The following is a 19,022-nucleotide window of genomic DNA, read 5'->3' as shown; positions in this document are numbered from 1 at the left end:
TCAGTAAAAAGAATAGTCAGGGATTACATTCTAGGCTTTAGGAATATGCCTTTTAAATAGCACTTAAGCATATCAGATCCACTCATTAGAATACTAACACTTGTAATGGTGTTACCTTTGCCTTACTTCAGTTTAATGGGTATTTTTTTAATCTTATCCTGATTATTCTTTGGAGGAATGGGTGATGGTATAGAGAACACTATCCCCATGAAACTGGGAACAGCAGCTTTGCAATAGGTACCTTGAAGTTATGAATATATTTTTAATGAAAAATACATTAAATATCTCTTAAAGGAGATACTAGTACAGCATCCTTTCAGTTACATCTGCTTCAGTTACATCTGCTTCATTATATTTCTCAGCATATTTGGACTTTCATTATTGGTTACAACTAGTCTTCCCCTCCCCTTTGTTGAATACCTCCTTCATTCTATCCACTGCACATTGTCACTACTGTAATGCATGTAAAAAAAAATAAAATCTCTGGAACAGTCTGCCAGAGCTTTCAGATGACTTGTTTTATACTCTATCAAGGATAGAAGTATTTGGATGCAGAGTAATTACGGTTTAAGCTGTAGGTTCAGTTAAGCATGAACCTGTGCTTTATCATGAGATAATATTCTTGTATTCTAAGAATTCACCCATCCTTTAGACAGTAAAATCACAGCTTACCTCCCCATGCACTGCTTGCTGATGTTGCTATAGCTGGAGTACTCTGTACAGTTGGAACAAATGCAGGCTGAAGATCAAAAAGATCACTAGAAAGGTTGGGCATGCTGAAGAGGGATAGAGAGAGATGGGAACATGAAGATACATAAAAGGCATTGTATTCTTATGCTATGCACAAACTTGTGCTGACCTGACTTTTTTCCTTTTCACTGGGAGCCAGTTAAGAATAATGGTGCAGAACAAGACCAGGTAATTAAGCACTTATTGAGTGATACCAAAGCCCATGTGAATACACCAGGTGATCATCAGCAAAAGGTTATTTGTGAAGAGTATATCCCTTTACTAGGATTAGTGCTTTGCACTTGACTACAGAGCTACCTGGCCAATATCATTTATGCTTGCTTCAGAAAGCAAATGCTCTCTCACCTATTTGTTGTGGGTGCTGGTACAGCAAAAAGGTCAACAGCTGCAGTGGTATTCACGCTTTTTCCTGATAAGGTGCTTGGAGATGCTGATGTGGAAGTGGAATTTGATACCACAGAAATCTCTCTTAATCGCTGCTCCTGAAAGATAAGATATACAGTTTGAAATTTAATTTCATTAATTTACTAACTCTTCAGTCCTGATTCAGCTTTCAGTGAGAGAAACAGTATCTTGTCCTGTTCTAGATTATACTGTGCACTTCCTCAGGAAATAGTGATAAACAGGTAAAAACCAGAAGGACCAGGATTAAGGCCTTAAGAGAAGGATGTTGCTAGGAGGACAACTCAACAAGTACCAATGAATGAACAAAGGAAAGAGAGCATTAAGGAACCCAGAGGAGAGAACACAGTGGGTTTTCTTTCAAATGTGTATGGACAAATGTGTATGTAAGTCCATAGATTACACCTAAATACCCAAGATTTGAAAAGGTTTCGCAAGTTAAGTTGTAAAACCATACCTGACAACAGTTAAGTATGGACAGAAAAATAGCTTGTGCTCTCATTATGAGCAACATGGCTGAAGAATCAGGCTAAACCATCATTTCATACTTCACAGGGAGGAAAAAAAAAATCTCATCTAGCAATAAACAGTCCTATAATAGCAACAGTGTACGCTCAACTGTTGTGACAAGACCTAGAACTCTTGTATACCCATTTCATGAATCTTTGAGATATAGACTCCAATCTCCTGAAAAGAAGAATATAAATGACCCATTTCAGTTGCCAGCTATTCAAATCATACTCCTGGGTAGAAGGTCACCATACGTTGGCAACCACCACACCTATAGAGAGAAGTCTTTGCCTCTCTTAGAGTCCACACACACACAGGCTTAAACCAACCCTGGTTTTAACTTGTATCTAGTGAAAAATCTTGGAATATAATCTTTTTAAAGATATAGTACCTTAAGTGCCTGCAGTCTAACTTGTTCCTCTTCCAACGCCTGCTGCTTCTCTTTCTCATCCATCCTGCTAAATGACATGCCTGTGCTGGCAAGCGTGGAAACAGCGCTGGATAGGGCACTAGCTCTAGAAGTAGAAATATTTTTTTAAAAAGTTAAAGAAAAACTCTCAGCTAGCACATCACTACTTGTTTAAGCATCAAGTGCCTTATCTTTTTACATATCTATACCTACGTTACTCTTTTGTACAGAAAAGCAGACATACCAACAATAAGGCAGTGTGGTGAAGGGACAATGCCTCAAGTTTCAGTGAGCAGGTATTGGAAAGTGCAGAATGTAACAGTTTTGTTTTTACTTTAAAGGTCATATAGACTAGAATTTTATTCCTTCAAGTGGCAGAGGCATGGAAAGCTTGTATGTACATATTATACAGACAATCAGAAATAAAGCACAGAAGTTCTTCCCCACATACCAGTTTAGCAGAATACTGTGGAAAGCGAATCCTCAGATACTTTTGAAAAGTCTGTCATGCAAGACAGCGATTCAGGAATGTACATTACACTGATATACTTGTCAGTATTTACCCACATTTCTGAGGGGGAACATCTATGCCAAGAGAGATCTCTTCCTCTTAAGTCAGACAGTACCTCTTAAGTCAGAGGTGCTGCTCATACATATGGATACCCATCTTGACAGAAAGAACAATGCAATACTTGTCAGCACAAAACATCTAAGCTAACTTGGCAGTTTTGAGAAGAGGACACTGAAATTTTTATAACCGGTTAAGACAAATTCATGGTCCGAGAGGTATATAACTGACAATAAAGGTAGACACCAACCTATCTTGGGTTAAAAACAAACAAAAAGAAATCCCCAAACTCAAAACACAAATACCTCAAAAATATTACAAGAGAGGGGACTTCAAACTGGTAAAAGGTGAAAAGAATAATACACAGGCCTCAGCTCAGTGGTTTATTACAGCATAATAAGAAGTCCGACAGAGTGACAGGAACCCAACAGCTATATCTACTCATCAAGTGCGACTAAGCTATCAGACAATTACTTGATACATGCTTCATTTATACTTGTACAAAGATACACTTGTAAATGAATAAAATCCAAGAGGAGAACCTCAAATGGTTGAATACAGAAGAAGCTTAGTGAGAAGATAAAACTTAAGTAAATACATCACTGCCATTCATTTGGTGCCTACCTGCTGGCAGCAGAGACTTCTTTTGTTTTCTTTCCTTCCAGAGAAGCCAAATGCTGTTCCAATGCTTCAAGCAAGCTGCTGGGTGCCTGAAGTTAAAGTACTCATAAAACATTGCTTCTAGACAAAACATTATCATTGTTTAGCACACAGATTAGTTTCACATCCACCAACTTAAAGAAACAAAATAAAACCCCACAATAATTGTGCCCTTAGGGTTTTCTTTTTTCCTCCCCATCCAGTACACCCAAGTTCTAGTTGCACAGTTGTGGTGCACTAGAAGTGATGCCACTATAGACATGAAATAAAGATTCCCCCAGACTAGGTCTGCTTCTGTGTATGTAAATTGAACTGGGGTGGGGGGGAAAAACAGTGTTTGCTATGCTAAGATAAAAACAGCAACCAAATGATTAGCCAGTATTCCCTTAAATTTGCAGAAGTACACACAGGAAGCCTTTGCATTTTCGTTCCTCCCCACCCCCCCCGTAACAATAAAAAGCCAACAATCACTTTTTTCTTTCAATCAGATCTTCACAAAGGCTTGCATTGGAAACATTTATAACCACAACAGTATGTCAGCTTTGATAAAAGCAGAATAAAATTTGACCTAAGTTTTGTCTCAACAATACTATAGACTGAATAGCTATTCAGCACATGATTACGCAATAAACTCAGTTTCACCAAAGCCTCTGGTAGTATAAAACATATCAGAAAGCAGCAACAACACTTCAATTAGTTGTTTGTTTTTTTTTGTCAAGAAAGTGTCACCCATGAAAAGCTTCTAACATTATGCTGTTTTATAAACAATGAAAAAGATTAAAAGAAAAAGGCTTCATCCCACTTAAATCTAGCATGAAGTCTGGCATTTGAATGTCTTGCTCAAACACTTCAGTTGGAACTTGAGACATCTAAATGAGTGTTAGGTGAACAACACGCAGGAGCTTATGAAGTCTTTTGAGAGAGCACCCATGATACTATTCAACACCTGAGGCAAACCTTAACTACTGATGGGTAACAAAGAGCAAGTTTAAAATAGAAAGACCAAATAGCACCAGAACTGCTTTAGTTCCTAAAAAAACTAAACCAAACCCCACCACGCTGCCAATCACAACAGGCTTCCTTTCTGCCATATGTTTGTAACCACTCATCAAAATATTTTCTTCCTAACAGAGAAAACAGCTCAGAACAAATTTGAACTGATTACATGTTAGTAGCTAGTAATATTTCTCTAAGTGACCCTCGCAAAAATAAGCCCCCTGAAAGGCAAAACTATTAGGCTGGCACTGTTGGAAGAGTTCACTGCCTTGCTGTTTCAGCCACATTACTCATGTCTTTTAACTACATAGTACCTGCTCCATAAAATGAGTGAATTAAAGCCTATAGCAGATTCAGATGAAGGGAATAGATCTCCTAAATTTTAATCTATTGCCAGCTCAATCCTCATCAACTGGCAGGGTTTCAGAGACACTAAACCTCTGTTACCACTTGCCAACTTTCAGTAGGTAGCATAAATATGATAAGCATTGTTCAAAAGAGAAAACAAACTTGCCCTTGCTAACCCTTCTGTCTAAAAACTGGACCAATGTATGTCCTGGAAAGAGGAAAATTATTAATCAGACAAGGCTTTGATAAGTCCCCATCTGGAACACTAAGTACAATTCTGGCTTCCAACATTCAACGAAGCCAGATTCAAGCTACAAGAGATGCAAAAGAAAGGCAATTAGAGTAATCCTATAAAACTCCTTGGCTTAAAGGTCTGAGTTGATACTTCTTTCCGAAAATAGAGCTACGTAAGCTGGAAGACAGTGTTGTTACCACAACTGCACATGAATAAATTCAACCTACAGACTAGACAGCTAACTCCCAAGGGAGCAGGATTTTGAAATGCCTTTTCAGAAAGAAATCAGGGACCAAAAAGAACTTTTTACCTTTCAAGAGAAATGCAAGTTTGCAGTAGACATTACATAATACAGCTAGATAGATAATCCCAGTAGCAGGAGTCTGTACTCCAACTCTGGAAAGTTTTTTCTGGTCTATATTTCCTTTCAAGATAACACTAAAACCTATCTGCATGGAAGAGCATGTTTACATTTTAGAGAGTTTAAGAAAAAAAAAAAACAGACCAATAGGTTCTCTGTAACTGCATTATCCAGTTGAAAGGCAGTTTGAAAGGTACACTCTTCTCTGAACTTTCTCATTGCTATAGACATCCAACAAAACATTAGAATTGAAATTTTCTGAGCGAACAGAGGTTAGTAGTTTTATATCAGAAAAGATGCCTGGTTAATGTAGATACTATGACTTGAAAAAGTCCGTGTTTTATTATTAAAAAAAATCGCCTTAAGACAACATCTGACAGATTAACACCCATACAGGGGAAAGTGATCCTGCTGCACTAATGAAATACAGTAACAACTAGTAGAAAATAAACAATGTCATTGAGAACCAGGGCACCTAAAAAGGACAGTGCTATTTCCTTGATGAGAACCAGCAACAGTCACACTATCAGTACAAATAGCTAGATTTTGTTAAGTCTTTTACAGCCAGGTAAAATAATAAAATTTTCATTAAGTTTTTGGAAATGACTATTTAGGACTACATCAGATGAAAACAAAACAAAAATAAGACAGTAAGAATGATTAAATTGGGGAGGACAGCAACATTTAAGTCAGTCAGCAACCTAAGCTACTGGTGAGAGTTCAAGAACACTTCAAGTACAAAAAATGAGCCCCTGGCAGTGAAAAAGTGAAGCGTGAATATTTGTCAGAATCAGGAAAGAAAAAAAAAGTTATACAGCAGTAGCAATACGCAGCAGTAAAAACAAGCTTCTAAACGTACAAACTCATTGTTCTCAGGAACAACTTAAAAAAAAAAAAACTCTGAAACATGCATATCCCCGAACAAAACTGAGCAGAAACCTAAGCAACTAAGTATTTAAAAATACATATATACATAATATGGTAGACCAGAATTTGAACAAAGGACTGCTGCTGCAATTTATTGTCCATGATCCTGTCATAACTTATATCAGGACCACAAGCACACTGAAAACTAAAGCTGCTTTGAATGCCCAGTATTACGAAATTTTAGAAAGTTGTTTTAACATGGCACTAAATTGATTTACGATTATTCAACTCTTAGGTGTCATGGAATACTTGACTGACAGTGGCACCGAATTGCCAAAATACACAAAAGACTGAAGGCCACCACAGTTCAGAAAGTGGCCTTGCATGTCCAACCACACTTAGAATAAAATAGCTGAACTACTAGAAGAAACGTTAAGATGTGAGAGCAGCAAATTAAATGAGCAAAAAAATTTATAAGTTTCAGATACAAAAGCAACAAAACAAAGTCAAGTCACCTATTCTTAGCAAATCAAGAAAACCCCCCATGCTTTGAAGAACCTTGTAATGACCTAGTTAACTGGGCAAGTAAGAGCACCCAAACCACATTCAAGCCAACATCATCTGTGAAGAAATATTATCTCAGACTTAAATATAATTTCATTAGCACAATACAGACATCAGCTGAACAGGCAGTGCTGATTAGAAGACAATTGAGATAGTAAGATGCTAACAGCTATTCAAACAGTAGTAGAGAACATTACGCTGCTACATTTGCTCATTACTTGTCCTCATCCTGTTGGTTATAGTCATATTTCCTTCCTACTGCAAAGGCCTGGAAGTACTTGAAAAGGATTAATACTAAATTAATTGCTAGAGCAATTATTAGAGACTAGTACTTTCTAAAACAAGTACAATTTGAGATGCAAACTGTATCATAGAAAGTAATGAACAACAGTGAGGATAGTTCAGACTTGACTTTGTATTAAAAACACACTAAATGAAATTTAGGCAAATCTCCACAAAAGATACATATTTACATGATTAACCTATGAAATTTAGTTTCATGAAGATAGCACAGGATTAGACATTATGGTTCATATAAATTTATACATTAGATTAACTGTTTCACATGGAGCCCACTTCAACAGCTTGAGTGCTCTAGAACTATATGGCACTCCTCTCTCCTGACAGATTGTCACTTATTCTACCCACCAGGTTATTCTACGCTACTGAAAGGACGCCAAGTACCCCCAGTCACGTTGGGTTGATGCTAGGTTAGAAATACAGCGTTCTTATGAACAGAAGAAACTTGTAAAGAATAGCTTTGTGCACTTTTGTGGACTACCAATGTTTCCTGTTCACCAAGTCAAATTATCTCTCACCTCCCAGCTGCTCCTCTATTTATCCTCACTAGAGGATATTCCCCTGCATTCCACCTTTTAGACTAAATTTTCCAGTGCACAAGCTATTCTTAAGCATGCTCCTCATTACTGAGCACTACTGAAGCCAGAGTGCTGATACAGAAACAAATAATCTATTGAGACCTTTGGGGGAGGGCAGATTCTTGACTGAACAAGTATATAGTAACCTTCATATGCTTAGTGGAAGACATTGGGCTACAATGAAATGAAAGGTTTTCCTCAAGACATTGCAAGATGCTTATGTACTTATGAGCCACAATGAATCCCTTGTAATTAAAAAAAAAAAAGCAGAAGTTCTTACATAAGCTTTTCTGTGAGCTTTATTACTTTAAGCAACCAAAAACACCCACCACTTATTAACAGCTGCAAAATGTTTAAGCATTGAGTACATTTGATCCATGGGAAAAGTGAGCACATGTATTTCCCATATATATTCCATATGTATTTCCATACATATATATGGAAGAGAATACATCAAGATGAATGATGATTATGATGCACACAAACCTTTAAAAACACAAAGGACAAATTAATTGGGTTAAATCAATATGAAATGTACACTGACCTGAGTAAGATCTGGAATGTCACCCTGATCAATTCCAACTTGCTGAGTTTACAAAAAAGGGGGGAAAAAAATTACATTACTACATGCAGTGGCAATGAAAATAAAAACTGTGAGGTCTGAATGTTACATAGAAACTAAGATATTAAAAAGGGATATTTATAACTTTCTGAACTGGTATGAGTTTAGCTAAGAACATGCCTTAGAAATCTAAAATATATTACGCTGCATTTCAAAACAAACTTTTATCCAATCTAACTTTTTCATGTAGAAGAGCTTATTGGAAGCCTTGGAAATATCCACATTGCTTACTGGAACTTCTCCCCTTTGAGCAACTACAGTAAAAGACAGTACTGTAAGAATACTAACATCCACTCCATTCATTTCAGACCACTCATCAAATTCATAGCACTTTAGACAAAGTTTATGCTGACAAATGAAAAGGATGCCTTAGAATCTCACTTCATGTTAATGAACACAAGCAATGTTTAAAACACAAGTCTGTAAAATACTTCTTTTGTATAGTAAACAGATCAATGTTCATGAAGTTACATGATTATGAATATGTATCACTGTACCAGAACAGATGCCTAAAGGATACCTGCTGCACAGACGTAGATTTATTTACCTCTGCTACTTTGAGGAATTCTGACAATCTGGTCATTCTGGCTAGAAATTTTTTGTAAATATCCAAGCCTTCTTTACACTGGTTCTTCTTCATATCAAAATATTTTTCTGAGGATGCAAATTAAAAAAAAAACCCACACTCTTGTAAGTTAACACTTTCCCTGGCAAAAAGCTGGCACACAATTATAAATGTTAATTTGAGACAAGCTTCAGGGAGAGAAGAGACAGTAATAACCCATTCAAGCTCTTTGAGTTTCAAAATGGACATGAATATCTGACACCTTTTGTAATAAATCAGTCAAAAGAAAAATATTGCTTTTCTCATTTCAGTATACTAGAACACGATGCAAAGCTTTATTAAGCACGGATGTGAATCACTTCAACTGTTTAATTAGATATTTGGGGGAATATTTTTAAGAAATCAGCTTATTAGCAGGCAATGAGGCAAATTATTTTATTGTTGGAAATATTCCTTGTATATAACTACATTTTAGACCCACATCATTATGCTTTGGACACAACATCCAAAAGACATCAGAATAACAACTGAAGTGGTACACAAACTGAACTGACCTGAAGGATGCAGGTGCTATTCCTTTTAACACTTTTTATGGTTTTGCTCTATATACTTGTAGATATTTCACCAAGTCAAAATTAATAGACAGGGAAATAAACAGATCAGAAGACATTTTAATTCAGAAATTTGCTTGAATAGTCTTCATTATAAATCTTTGCTAAGAGCTTACCAAGCTCTTGTTGGGGGCGGGGGGGAACCCACACCCTATGTATCATGTACTGTGCTCATGTAGATTCAGGAACTGGCTAAAAGTAAATTAATAACGATATAAAGAAAGTACAGGAAACCAAAAGTCAATCATGCTGTGACTACACTAAACATACAAAAATAAGTGATGCTCCTGTCTATAATGGGCCAGCGACCATCAGAGTTTAAAGAAACCAAACCAGGTACCTCACTAATACTTTTAGTCCAATTACCAAAGGGTATCCACCGTAAATTCATGGTACTTTTGTTTTATTCTCAGTCACTCTTGTCTCAGTTTCTATTTCAGACTGGTTCATATCACCCCACACGGTTAATAGAAAAAAAAACATGCTTAAGCTATGCTTGTTATCACTGAGACTAACAAGGGCTTAATTTAATGGTAATGAATCTGAGACAATGTATTAGGGAATTAGTCAAACTGTCCACATTTTTTACTTCTCTCAACAGCTTCAACAAAGGTTCAAAAATAAAAAAATTCTCACATACCTAAAAGATTAATAATCCCCTCATTGTATGCTGCAAAAAGTCTAATGGAATCTTTAAAGAGGAGCATAAAGGCAGCATTTATAACACCATTTGTTAGTTCATTTGGATTTGCCTGTGTAGAAAGCAATGAGAAAGTAAATTAGTATTAAATAAAATAACAAAGATCTCGCTTCAAAATAAGAGTATTACCTAACAATGAGCTTAATGTACTTACATCAAAATCAAGGAGTGCATCAAGCTGATTCTGTATGATTGGAAGGGTTTTCAGAAGCTTTTCAGCATTCATGGTTCTCATCACTCCATCTATCCTACAGAGCAGAAAAAAAGGCTTACTGTTTACCAAGAAACTTCAGCATACTAAGTCGTTTCAGCAATGTTACATTATCTGCAGGGTCAGAATCAATACCAATGCATGACAAGCTCAAGGACAACTGGTATTTTCTCCACATATGAAAAACCTTAAAGAAAGAAGCAGGAATAGTCTTACCCTCTTTTCATTTTGGTGAAGTCAACTGCTACAAGTCTATATGAAAGTGCTTTTTCATTCAAGTATCTGCTATACCGCCTAATGAAGGTAGACATATCATATCCTAAAAATTAAGCATTTGTAAGTTAGACATTTTGAAGATGCATACTTTTAAATCTTCTTCCAGTACTATTCTCTTATTTGTCCATTTCACATCAATTTGCATTAAAAAAAAAAACACTTCACAGGCACATTCCAGAATCTTGAGCTTCACTGTTTTCACTTGGAGATGTAGTGCTACAGCTATATTCTTCCCAACTTGCTAAGACTAAGAAAGTATTCATGACAGTTGTAAGAGAAAATGCCTACAGCATAAAAAATATTAGGCAATTACCAAGCAGCTCTTACTATGTGTTCTAGAAATCACACTGGAAATATATTCCTGATAAAATGCTAAAGACTTCACTAATTTAACTGCAATACCTCAAAAACCACATAAAGACCTAAAAATATTTTCCACCACTGGCAAGTAATTGGAAACCCTCTCAGAGATTCGAATGAGTTCTCATTATCTATACAGCACATTCAGTTACTATTCCATGTACCTCAACAGTTCATATGTACTCGTGAAACACTAAAATGCAATGACAAAATAGATCAGCGTGCTAATATTCATCAGGCTTATTCTAGACAGCTTAAGAGTTCACTTTTTTAATTTATAGTCTTGTAAGTGCACAATACATATATTACAGACAAGTTTCCAGCACTCAGCTGGGTAACTCAGCATCTCAATTTCCTTGTTTCTTGCATTTACTAACATTTCTGGTGTCTCATACAATATAAATCATAATACCTTTTTCATATAAAAGTCATTTGTCTCTTAGCATGCAGTGACACAGGTACTAACACTGAGCAAAAAAAAAGCAGTAGAGTTGTTTCCTTCAGTGAAGGATCCTTACCCTGCATGGCACTTTTGTCCAGGTAGTTATTAAGATTGAACAATGTGTTTCGGGATGCAAGATACTGGATAAAGCGCTGTTGGTAAAGAAAAAGTTGAGAGTATCATTTTTGTTGTTTTGAGAGTTAAAACATTTAAGCATAGTACAGAAAGCTACATGTAACTGTTTCTAGTAACCTCCATTAATACAAATTGGTTACAAGACAAAAATTAAAAAAACCTGTAATGATGAGTTAAAAATGCAGAATTGGGTATTTAGCAAAAATACAAATTTAATTTAAATAAGATGACTTCACTGCCCATGAATGAAATACTAGTAATCCTAGAGGAAGCTGCTTAGGTTAAGCTTGTAGTTTAGAAGAGACAAGCTGGAAAACAGGAAAAAAAAAAAATACCACCCAAGTTATCCCAGTTCCCAAAGGGCGGCTGCTGCAGAAGATAGAGATAGGCTTAGTTACAAAGTTTAAAGAGTAATTAATAACTATAATGCTTCTAGAACTGTGGTGAATAAAAGCACTAAGGTTGGTGTAGTCAGTCTAGGATTATAATGCACTGAGCTGGTTAAACAACATTTAAGTTTTGACAAATAATAGCTGGCTCAGATGCAGCAAGAGTAAGAGACCACAAATCCAGATAGCAAGGTAATTTTAAAAGTTTCTCTGCCACTTTTCCATACACATTATCTCCCACGATGGCAATTTCTAGACTTTCATGCATCTTTACATATGTTTCAGGCCATAAAATGGCATCATGATCAATATGGCATATGGGGCTTGTTACACCTTTGATCTGAGTCCCTCTGCTGCTATAGCAGGGAAGGCCCCATTCCTTCACTTTTCATGGTGGAATTTCAAGCGTTTGCCAGGTTTGGACTATAGTATGCCGCACAGAACTCATGCTTTTTCAGCCAGCCTCAATATAGGGTCTGCTCTTTGGGAGCTGCAATGAGGGCTTAGCACAGAGATGAAAAAATTCTCTTCTCACACATATGATTTAAACCATAAGCAGTACTTTCACCTTCCCTGAAGTCCCTCTTCCAAGGGGCTCAGATGATTTCCCAACGTGTCATGTTCTACCTTATCAGTAATTTCACACAGGTTTCCAGCATATAGTAAGAGAGTTCTGACAAGTCTACAATTAACAGCTTTACTGCCAACATTTCTGGCATTGCTTTAACTTCTTGCACTGTTTTTCAGGAAGTGTTTTATCTGGTCTTTGTACATCTTATTATTGCATTCAAAGAGACATAGAAGAAAATAAACAGTTGCAAAATGATCTGGAACAGAACAGTGATATTCAGGAGGTGTATACACAGATTTGAAATTTAGCTAGTATTCTGAATCAGATTCTAGTTAGGCTAGGCCCTCCTATCATCCTCCAAATGCCAACCCAAAATGTTAACTAGGCTATCATTTTGAAACACCCTCTGGATGAGCGTTCTTTCATTACGCAGGAGAAGCACAAAGAGATTAGTCTTTCTGAATACCACTCTTTGTTTACATAGTGATGTGCAGAACATTTGCTAAATCTACTTCAAGAGTTTACGTGAAATTTTTTGATGAAACATGTTATAGATTTACAGAAGTATGTTTATTTCAGTGCTTCACCATGGACTGTCAAATAACTCACCTAAAAAAAAAGAAAAGATCCTGATCATCAATGTTTTCAGATTTGTTACAATCACAAGGTAGAACTTGAACAGAGAGGTCAAGAGAAGAACAGTTTACCAAGAAGCAATAATTCTGATCAGTTAAAGGGAACTGTTTACTACTGCAATTGACACTCTACAGAAAGGGGACTATCAACGACTGCTATTGCAATCCAGGGCTTACTGCTAAACAGGTTTTGCATTACACAAAGCAGAGGTATGAAGAGGTTTAACCTCCTTCATCCAAAAATCACAAGAAACAGGTAGTCATGCTGAACAAGATGCCATGAACAAGGCAGAAATTGCTCAAACATCATTCTGACCTTCTGCTGTATTAGAAGTTCAACAACTGATAAGGTTTTTGGTTTTTTTTTTTTTCTGTTAAAGAAAAAAGCCTTCCTTTAATATCTTACAAGATGTGTTCCAGCTATGGGAGTAGAGAAGGCATAAAAAAGCTTAAGCTTCAAATGCACCCATTCAAAATTGAGGAGCACTCCTGGTACAGACATAAAATCCAAATCTTTTTTCTACTACAAAATGTTACAAGGGCAAATGGATACTGACTGGTAGCCTATAACTCTAAGCTCCAAATTCTTTTTCTGTGGTTCAGTTGTTGGCTTTTGTTTCTTTCAAACTTCAATGGAGAGATACAAACTGTCTTTGAAGAAAAGATGTTGAAAGAGACATACTGCTTTACAGTATTCAATTTAACCTTGTTATTCTGAGCATTGAATTTCACTTCTGATTACTCTCTAATTTCAGCCTATTGTCTTTTCTAACTACAATGTAAGCATGTAAATAACATGGGGAAGTGCAACATGGAATACACTATGTTTTATGGACCATTTCATTAAGTCACCAGAAATTTGGAGAAAGGAAGCAACACTAACTTTTCAGAGCAGTTTAAGGGCAGGAAGCAGTACCACTGAGAATCATCATTCCAGTATTACCAGTACCTACAATAAGTACTCAAAAGTTAAGAGAATGGATATACACAAGTTAAGAACTAAACTGCTACTTGATCAAGATAAAGTTTATTTTTTTTAATTACAGGACTGTGCAAGAAAGACTATTTCTAGTACCGTGTGATTACATTTCTAAAACTACACTGAACATAAGCACTGCTGAAATAATTTAAGTGAACTAAATATAACAGAAAACAGTTTCAGGTGAATGTTAATGACAGAAACATATGACAACTTAGCCTATTGGACAAGGATTTTCAAGACCAAATATTCTAGTCACCCTATTCCTTCCCTTTCCAATAAATATTCTTATCTGTTAATAGATTGCCTGCACAGTTATGGAGTGCTAACAAGACTTTTGCCGTGCTTTTACTGATAAGCACTAGACTAATGAAGTAAAGCTCATCCGAAGTTTTTCCAAGTCTTTATTCTAGAAAGGCCAGTCTAGCATTCCCTCATAACCCAACCCTGATACCTGCAGCCAAATTGCAAACACTGAAATATTTCAGTATTGAAATAATCAAGCATTATTTCTTCTCTGGTGAAGTACTTTAGAATCAATGGGGGGGGGGGGAGGACTTTGAAAAAAACTGAGATACACATTTCATGCTTCACAGATAGACTGAGACAATTTCTTAAAACATTGTCAGTAAGGCCTTAACAAAACTATGCCTTACCTCATTTCCATACATCATGAGGTGGTGTGTTGTAATTAGAGCTTTGAACACTACAACCCAGCTACTGTTTGCAGTTCTCTCAAAAAGCGTGTCTGCCAACTGTGGAATATTCACATTCATTTCATTTGTGCACTGTATCAGATCTAAATTAAAGAAAAAAGTCAAAGCATTACAATGAGACATATACTCAAAGAGGATAATCATGTTATTTTGTATTTTCACAAGAAGAATTCATACTGGAAGTGTTAGCTCAATTATTTCTTTAACAAAGAACTGAAATTATTTTACATTCTCTGCTTAAATTCACTGCATTTTACTGACAGACAGAGTATGAACTCCAAAGGCATTCCAACGGTTTTACAGAGTCCCAATACCTCAACAGTAAATAACCTGCTCCAGCAGAAACTCTAGCCCCAAATTATAGTCTGAAAGACAGTATAAATATTCTGGGTGTCCAACTGCCTGAAGCCACTCAATCTAACCAAAACTGAAAAGTAGAGAAGAGAGAAAAAGCTGAGACACCTACATCACATGAGATCAACAGGCAGCAAGCATCCTACAACCAGGATCTAAGCCCAAGTACTGACATACATGACAGTAAGTGGGATACTACAAACCTGTGCTAAGCCTCTTTTCTATGAGATTTAAGAGAAAGAATCTGAGTCTACACTGCTTTCCACTTAGCTAAACTGACATAATCACCAACCTAAGTGCTTAGTCGCAGATAATAGCAGGTCTCAAGCTTCTGTGTAAAAACTCTTTGTGTCAAAGACTGATTATAACTCAATAATAAAATATTAACTTGTGAGGCCACAGACAGATCTTGAAGTCTCTTATTCCATATTTATTGGCGCAAACCTAGAAGAGGCTCCAGTAGATACATGGGAAAAAAACCTGCCTGAGAACAGTAGTTAAGGCACTTGCTGAGAAGAGAGCAAAGAAGTAAATCCAGAACTATTCTAAACCCCTCAAGACATGCCCTACTATTAGACATTCTCTCTTTGAGCTAAATTTGGCTTAGGTGTGATCAAAGTATACCTTAGGGACTGGGCAAGACTTTTAAAACAAACATCTAGTTTGAAAAGCTTCCTTTGTGGCCTGGTATTTAAGCCAAGTTTCTGAGCAGCCTGTTAACTGCAGAGCAGCATCACTGCTTATGTGTTTTTTTTTGTGTAACTACTCGGAGAAGGGTAGCTGCTTCGGAAGCCGAGCAACAACTGAATACTGAGATGTCAGCACCATCGAAATGATTGGCTCAGCTACCTATTTACCTCATTAGGCATGAGTAGAAGATAGACCACATTATCATAAGCAATTTAAACATAAATTTAGAGATTATGTATTGACAGTTCAGGACAGAATGCCTTACAGAAATACTGCACTTAATATTTATATCTATTCTGGTGCACAGAATACATTATGTATATATCCTAATTATAACTGTTTAATAGGAACGTAATTTAAAAGTACTATGATTAAGGCTCACTAATGTTTACTTTGAATAATTTAATAACCGGAAAAGCTTCAAGAGTAAAGAATTTTAGATAATCTTCTGCCTCAAGAAGATACTTTAAATAGAGTTTAATAATTTACTAATTCACACTGATGCCACAGGTTTCATATGGAGTAAAGAATTTTAGATAATATTCTGCCTCAAGAAGATACTTTAAATAGAGTTTAATAATTTACTAATTCACACTGATGCCACAGGTTTCATAATATGTAGAAAACATGCAAGTTGGGATGAAAACTTTCATCCTTATTAATACACAGAAATGCTAGATTAACATGTTGTACAAAGTGACAAGCCCTAAAAAGAAGTTTTAAGCAAGCTATACAACAAAAACTTATTGCTAAGTTGTATTAAAATATTTCACTGTACAAAAATAAAGATTCTCAGAAACAAGTCATTTGTCACTCACCACTCACAGCTGTACTGTTGTTAGATGCTGTGTCAAGTTACAGTCTTTAAAAAAGTATTCTAAAATTTCCAGAAGTCCAAACAGTGCATAAAGACTTACTGCTTCATAAAATGAAGCAAGTCCCAGTTCTGGAATTTATATACAGAGAAAATTTGAATTTTAATTCAAAAGCCTCATTTACTGAATGAGAACTTTGTTATGACATTTCTAAGTAATTCTCTCAACACACATTAGGGCAAATAAGTTTTCCTGAATCCAATCAGTTTATAAGCAAGCATTATAAAGACATCACTGATAGAATCAGCTCAGTACTTTCCATATAACTGAAGGCTCTAACAATTCTGTAACATTTCTTTGCTGGTTACAAGTCATAAAGGAGTTCTCAACTTACCAAAAAAAGTCACACAACCACTACACTGAGCAATACCTATAACATTACTGCTATAGAAATTACATTGACCTGTTGAGGCCAAAGACCACACAGATAGCCTATTGAAAGTAATATTTTTGCACATTCAATATCCTTTTCCTCCACATGACCACTCAGCAAGTCAAATCTTTACTAGATATTCAACATTAAGAGTGCTTTTAATAATAAATGAAATTGGGAGGGATTCAGATTAAATTGGGAGATTCAGATTAAAAACAACCAATCTTCTGCTTTAAAAGAGTAAAACAGTAGCCAAACTAATTAAACTCATATTTTGCTAGGACATCTTATGGAAAGAGTTCAGTCTTCTCACGCTCCCTCAGCTAAGGTCTACCAGCAGACATTCCAGTCAACACTAAAAGGATGCTGAACACCTGGGAGATGTCTGACACTGATATAAAATGTGTTCTTACAGCATTGCTCTGCCATGATCATTTGTGATAGAAACCCTACTGTTAGCAACTATATCAAATGTAACTAATCACCTCTCTAAGCCCTACCTCAATTAAAAACCAAACAAAAAAACACACACACACAGTTTGGGCTCATCCTGCCTTCATAATGGTTTATTACTACAAAAAAGTCATTCAGATGTCAGTCTTCAAAACTGCTAACTGCCCCCTGCTCTGGCACTCAAGACTAAAAGATGCCTTCTGCCACATGACAATGACAAAGTAGAGGATGACAGAACCGGTGCCTTTGAGAAATTCATATGTTATCCTTATTCCTGAAGTGTGGTTCCGTGCAACTGATGAGTGCAGTTCCAGCAGTTCTGTAACACTGCTAGCAAGGTTTTCCAGGATGAGCTTCCTACTTGTGTAAGATTGGAGCCTGGCCATCTTAGCAGGTATGAAAAAGGTAATATTTCACTTACACAGGGCTGCTCAGAGCCCAGTTCAAGCTCTGCTTGAGGTTAGAGGACCTCAGTGAGGTACAAGTTCCGCACACTTTAGACAATCAAGACACACACTGGCTCCTCTGAGGTCAACTTGTATTGAGGGCGCTTATCAGTTAACACCACCGCAGTCTGTGGTTCCAGACCCTCCCTGAATGCACAAGCACAAGTCACAGCCAATACCACGGAACATCTGCTCAGGGAAAAAAATGGCCCTGAAATACTAATTTAACAAAAAACACTAGAGGAAAAAAAAAATCCCAGTGCATTTTATAGGCTAAAACTTATCTTTCATAAAAGTGCATTGTAAAAATCTAAAGAGACTCTTTAATAAGGCTACTCAAAGAAAATTTTTAGTCGTAGTAATAGTGCTATTTAAAGCTAGCATTATATTGGAATTATAGTATTCAAGATATGTAACAAAAAACCCCACAACTATCATCTCACTAGTATGATTCTTTTAAATCTACAACAGGAATATCTACATAGAAACAGCAGCATGGATTTGTAAAAGCTGGAAGTAGAAGAGGAAAAGACTATTACCACCATGTATCTGGAAGTATAACTGAACACATACGCACCAAGAGACTGACAGCTCAGCAGCTATAGTATGGATTAGCTTGAAAAAGATATTGACAGCAAAGAATGGAATGAAATGCATAGGGCAAGTGATGCTTATTTTCTTATCACAGTACTTCTGTAAACACTTCAGAACTCAAAGCACTTTGCCAACTACCTAGAAGAATCATTTCAACTGCGAGTGAAACTGTGCTATTTCTAGAATGGAATTCGGAAACTTGTTAACACTACGCAGCAAAATCAAACAGCTTTAAGTCAGAGGAGTACTGCAGAGGAATTCAAGCAGCCTGGCAGAGCTGTGGAAATCTCGCTGCCTAGAAGAGTACTCAGAACTTCTCTTCCACAGCTCCTCTGAAGCACTGGCATATCAGCTATGAAGCCAGACAGCTCTCCAGAGAAGAGCATGCATAAATCCAGATATTAAAATAAATAAATAAAATCAGTTTTGGGGGAATTTCTCAGCCAATCACTAACAAAACTGACACACTTTTCAACT

General features: G+C 36.4%; 1 protein-coding gene across 4 annotated transcripts in view; it reads right to left on the bottom strand.

Annotated features, from left to right (window-relative positions):
• Positions 1-19,022, bottom strand: part of LOC106482667 (phosphatidylinositol-binding clathrin assembly protein-like) — a 33,499-nt gene that overhangs the window by 10,510 nt on the left and 3,967 nt on the right. For 3 of the 4 annotated variants that reach the window (XM_067304290.1, XM_067304291.1, XM_067304292.1), the window contains exons 2-12: positions 14,701-14,843; positions 11,412-11,487; positions 10,474-10,576; positions 10,201-10,294; positions 9,987-10,098; positions 8,718-8,824; positions 8,093-8,134; positions 3,264-3,349; positions 2,054-2,177; positions 1,096-1,232; positions 673-776 (exon numbers count right to left, since the gene is read on the bottom strand). In XM_067304290.1, coding sequence (XP_067160391.1) covers positions 673-776; positions 1,096-1,232; positions 2,054-2,177; positions 3,264-3,349; positions 8,093-8,134; positions 8,718-8,824; positions 9,987-10,098; positions 10,201-10,294; positions 10,474-10,576; positions 11,412-11,487; positions 14,701-14,843 — 1,128 coding nt within the window. Of the gene's footprint in view, positions 1-672; positions 777-1,095; positions 1,233-2,053; positions 2,178-3,263; positions 3,350-8,092; positions 8,135-8,717; positions 8,825-9,986; positions 10,099-10,200; positions 10,295-10,473; positions 10,577-11,411; positions 11,488-13,039; positions 13,152-14,700; positions 14,844-19,022 lie in introns of those variants that run through there. The other variant, XM_067304293.1, reaches the window with a different exon arrangement.

The sequence above is a fragment of the Apteryx mantelli genome, chromosome 13 (assembly GCF_036417845.1).
Source record: "Apteryx mantelli isolate bAptMan1 chromosome 13, bAptMan1.hap1, whole genome shotgun sequence".
NCBI lineage: Eukaryota > Metazoa > Chordata > Aves > Apterygiformes > Apterygidae > Apteryx > Apteryx mantelli.
This window is presented reverse-complemented; position numbering and strand designations above follow the sequence as displayed.